Source organism: Haliotis rubra, unplaced genomic scaffold (genome assembly GCF_003918875.1).
Source record: "Haliotis rubra isolate DU_JTF1 unplaced genomic scaffold, ASM391887v1 Scf293, whole genome shotgun sequence".
NCBI classification, from domain to species: Eukaryota; Metazoa; Mollusca; class Gastropoda; order Lepetellida; family Haliotidae; genus Haliotis; species Haliotis rubra.
In genome coordinates, this window is record NW_025766961.1 from 765,173 (window position 1) to 769,503 (window position 4,331).

The 4,331-nt window shown below is 41.1% G+C and overlaps 1 protein-coding gene across 1 annotated transcript; it reads left to right on the forward strand.

Annotated features, from left to right (window-relative positions):
• The first annotated feature begins 2,187 nt into the window (after nucleotides 1-2,187).
• On the forward strand, nucleotides 2,188-3,919 carry LOC124282136. Its single transcript, XM_046718108.1, has 2 exons — nucleotides 2,188-2,271; nucleotides 3,600-3,919. The coding sequence occupies exons 1-2, from the start codon at nucleotides 2,191-2,193 to the stop codon at nucleotides 3,885-3,887; spliced, it is 369 nt and encodes a 122-aa protein (XP_046574064.1). The 5' UTR covers nucleotides 2,188-2,190; the 3' UTR covers nucleotides 3,888-3,919.
• The last annotated feature ends 412 nt before the right edge of the window (nucleotides 3,920-4,331 follow it).

Here is a 4,331-nt window from a genome sequence, read left to right on the forward strand (position 1 = left end):
GGTGTTTCCAGAAGTTGGTGGGTCCGATCCAGCGTCGTCTAACAATAGAGAACAAGAACAAAAAGTTAAGAAAAGAAGTTAGAAATACAACAAAATAAGTAAAATACGATCGGTTTCAATACAAAACTAATAGGTTATCTAGTAACAATACCTGTGAATGGTGCAGTGGTGGTGGTGGTGAGGGTGCTAGTTGTCGTAGTTGTCGTAGTTGTATCGGTTTTGATGATTGTGGCGGTTCCAGACGTCGATGGTGAGCTAGCAAGAATCTGCGAAAAACACGAAATAAATAAATAAATAATAAAATGAATAAATAAATAATAAAATGAATAAATAATCTCCAAACTCTCTCTGCTGCATACTACTTTTAATCTGTAAAACATTATATATTATAATTATGTTTGCATAACTCACCTCGGAACACGGTTCACCGTTAATCTGTATCGTGACCAAGGAGGGTCTCGAAATCTCCCCACAGGACACGGCGCTGTTTTTAAGATCCACGAATCGCAGGTTAGGATAGCTGTATCCACCAACAGAAAACCCCCGGTCCCACCTCTCGCCTGTAATCCTTAGGACCCGGGGGTACGGTCCTCCCGTTGAAATGGTCTCGGGTGCCAGCGTAGCACCACAGTTCCCCTCCATCCATCAAAGCGCATCTTGGGGGTAACACCAGGACACCGCTGGTAGTCCACCATAGAGTCACCAAACTCATCCAAAACATGATAAGAAATCCCATTATGAAACGTCTATCTTCTCGTCGCGTGGTCTCTAATCGACTGACCCCAGTTAGTTAAAGACAATAGGTAACGTAACCCGATACCCAAAGTCCGGCATGACCATGGGGGGAGGGGAGTGTGGGGTGAAGGGAGAACAGGTGACCCGATACCGAAGTCCACTCAGATACATGGCTTGTGGAATTACATAATTTCCACATACTTGGGCCGAGCAGTTCGCGGGAGAGCGATATCTTCGATCACATATAATTACACTGATGAAATCATTGCAACGAAGATATGTAGTATTTTATAAACACTTGTCTGGGCTAATTGTACGAATTTTGAAAATACGTCGTTAACGAATATTTCGCTGAGCGTGTGTATAGTCAGCTGCTGAGACTCCCTCCCCCTCTTTTGATTGTCATCCCTCGGACGCACATCAATCAACAAATTAGCGATCATCGCGCGCATGGAGAGAGGAGACGGTCAGTCAAAGATACCACTGTTAATTACTCGCAAATTGCTCGTTACTGTGATGTAGCATCTAATAACACTCACCCACCTTGCTCGGGCTAGGGTAAACCATGGAAGTATAGTTATCACATACACACCCGTAGATTCGTGTTTTTTGACGATACATCTAGAGGCGTTGAATTGACCACGTGCATTAATTAACTCAAACCCTAGAGAGGACCTGTATTTTTTGACGATACACATTGTTAAACCTCAGTTGTTTATGGGGAAGAGATACCGAGTCGTGTAATGAGAAAGGATATTGGTCTTTCCCGAATATATCTACATCGTGCACGAGTAAGTGTATTTGTTATGTTCCTTTCTGAAGACACGTGCAAACACCTACGTCCCATAAGCTCCTCCTTATTGACCCGAAACCATCCACCCTAGTAACAATTATGTTTTCCTGCACCGCGCATCCCCGTCGCTAATTGTTATTCTCTCCCTCGCGTCCTACCGCTAATTGTTATTCTTTTCATGTGTTTGTATTATGTGTAACGATATCAAAGCTACCGCCAACCACCCCAACACGCCGCCGACGACATGGACATCTTGAAGAAGAAGAAGACTATCAACACTAGCAGCAATGCCGACGTCGCCGAAGCCGAGAAGAGTGATGTGAAACGTAAGGCACCCAAAGTAGCTGAATCGAGTTTTTCTTCGAAGAAAACGAAAAAGCGGCCAGAAGTGAACTGGAAGAACGAACCCGAATGCTCCTCACAAAATACTGATATCGTGATCTGTGACGACGATGATGATGATGATGACGATGTCTACGTGCTGAGTAATCTTACTCAAAAACAGAGAACAGACCTCGACGATGACACTACCAGCGAAACCGAAAGCGATGTTATCCTGTTAAGCGATGACAGTGACGATGGCTACGACGAGTTCGGCAACCCAAACGTGCCCTATGTCACTTTAAAGGACACTATCTCCAGAAAGATTTCAATCAAGATCGATGGAGGTATCATCTACATCCAAAAAATATACATTTGCATCATCGAGAAACCTGCGCTTCCCGGAAAAAGTCGCGAGAAAGGTAGGTACAACTTAAGATGTAACAATTATATATATATATATATGCTACATTAACTTTTCTCTACATTTAATGCCCGCGTGTATGTGTGTGTGTGTGTGCGCACGCGTGTGCATGCGTAGGGGAAAAACTTAAGATGTATTAATTATATTGTAGCTTTATTTAACGGTTTATGAAATGTCACTATTTTCCTATGTTTCGCACGAATGTGTGTGTGTGTGTGTGTGTGTGCGTGCGCGCGTGGGGGAGAGCGTGCTTGGCGTATATATCAGTTTATTGCATGAAGGCCAGAGGCCCATATACAGAATAAATATGTATGATATGTACAACATGCGACACACACACGTTACATTGAATCTCTTCTCAATATAAGCGCGTGATAAATAGATAGAGCTTCCTTATATTGTAATGGTGATGCTTTACATGAAAGTATTGAATACAGTTTTGTAGCATTAATGTTTGATTCTAGCTATTGTGGAAAATACAGTTGCCTTAAATCATTATATGCAGGACAAAGAAATAGAAAGTGTAATTCATTCTCTACAGTATTACAAAATGGACAGAACCTTTGTGATTTTATAATAAATGAATATCTTCCTTGATTGATATATAAATCATTTTGGCTAAGTCTCAGGCGCATGAAAACATTACGAAGCTTTTTACTACGTAAGTTGTATAGATACGACTCAGGTTCAAGTAAAGATTTAAACTCACGATAACATTCATATCTTGAACTTTCATATAAAGATGAATGCCAGTCTTGTTTAAAGATATCAATAGCCCTGGTACGAAAGAGTTTGATAAATGCATTAATGTCGCCCAGGGTTTGGGATAGCCAAACAAATCCAAAGCCGTATCTAAACAAAAGAATACGAATACGGGTTGCCCAAGTATTTTTACCAATATTATCAAGATTGACAATCATATTGTAGGTTTAAAGAGACAATAGTTTTGTGGTTACAGTCACAAACGCTCGTTCGCAGCAGCGTCATCGAGAAACCCGGGCTTCCCGGAAAAAAATCGCGAGAAAGGAAAGGACAACTTAAGATGTAACAATTATATATTAACTTTTCTCTCCATTTAATGTGTGCGTGCGTGTGTGTGTGGGCATGCGTAGGGGGAAAACTTAAGATGTATTATATATATATATATATATATATGCTTTATTTAACGGTATATTAAACACAAACGCTCGCTCGCAGCAATTTTTCATTTTTATCAGAGCAATAACTTAGGCACGTGTTAAAGGAACATTGGATGATTGCAAATTAATATTATTATTTATATATTTTTTATTATTTTTTTAAATTATTATGTTTAATTAATTACAGGTGTTTGAGAAGATCGGGGACATCAAACACACGTACAGCGTGGTAGTGAAGCGACACAAATCAGATCGCGACGTGAGAGAGGCGGCTCAACTGCTCGTGTCCAGGAAACCGTTCTACCGTTGTACTTTCACCAAGATAGATAACTACTGGTACGCGAATGTTCGACGCTTTAAGGGACAAGAGGGTACACTCTACCAAAAAGATAACGGCATATACTTCCCCGTCGAGGATCTCCTGAAAGTGAACAAATATTTGAAAAGAAAACTAAACATCAAACAGAGAGAGTAGGATGTACGCTAGCAACAATACGAACAGAAAAGATAAACATTGGCGATGTAGACTTTGTAATCAGCGGGTGAAGGGACAAGCATTTAACCAATATGTCGTAGATTGTGCCTGTACGCAAAGACGTTGTTTCGAGTGTAGACTGTGTCAGACTCCATTTGACACGCGCAATCATCTTATTCGTCATATTGATGCGTGTAGTAACCGGCAAACTAAAGATAGAGAGGACGATAATCAACGTACTCCCAGCAACGTTTATTTGTGCGAGTCGTGTGGACTCGTTTGTGACAATGGCGCCGCTCACGACTGTTCACACGCACGTGAAATGTTATCGGCGGGGAAACGATCCGGTATTACGTACACGTGTCCCAAGTGCGATAAACTCTTCCGGACTCGCACCAAATTCAACGCACATATCAAGAAATGTTGTAGAAGGAGTTTGTATTT

Excerpts from the sequence above, each read along its gene's own strand:
- LOC124282136 (XM_046718108.1), top strand. The coding sequence starts at position 2,191 with ATGGAGGTATCATCTACATCCAAAAAATATACATTTGCATCATCGAGA. Across the intron at positions 2,272-3,599 it reads CGGAAAAAGTCGCGAGAAAG|GTGTTTGAGAAGATCGGGGA; the intron begins GTAGGTACAACT and ends AATTAATTACAG.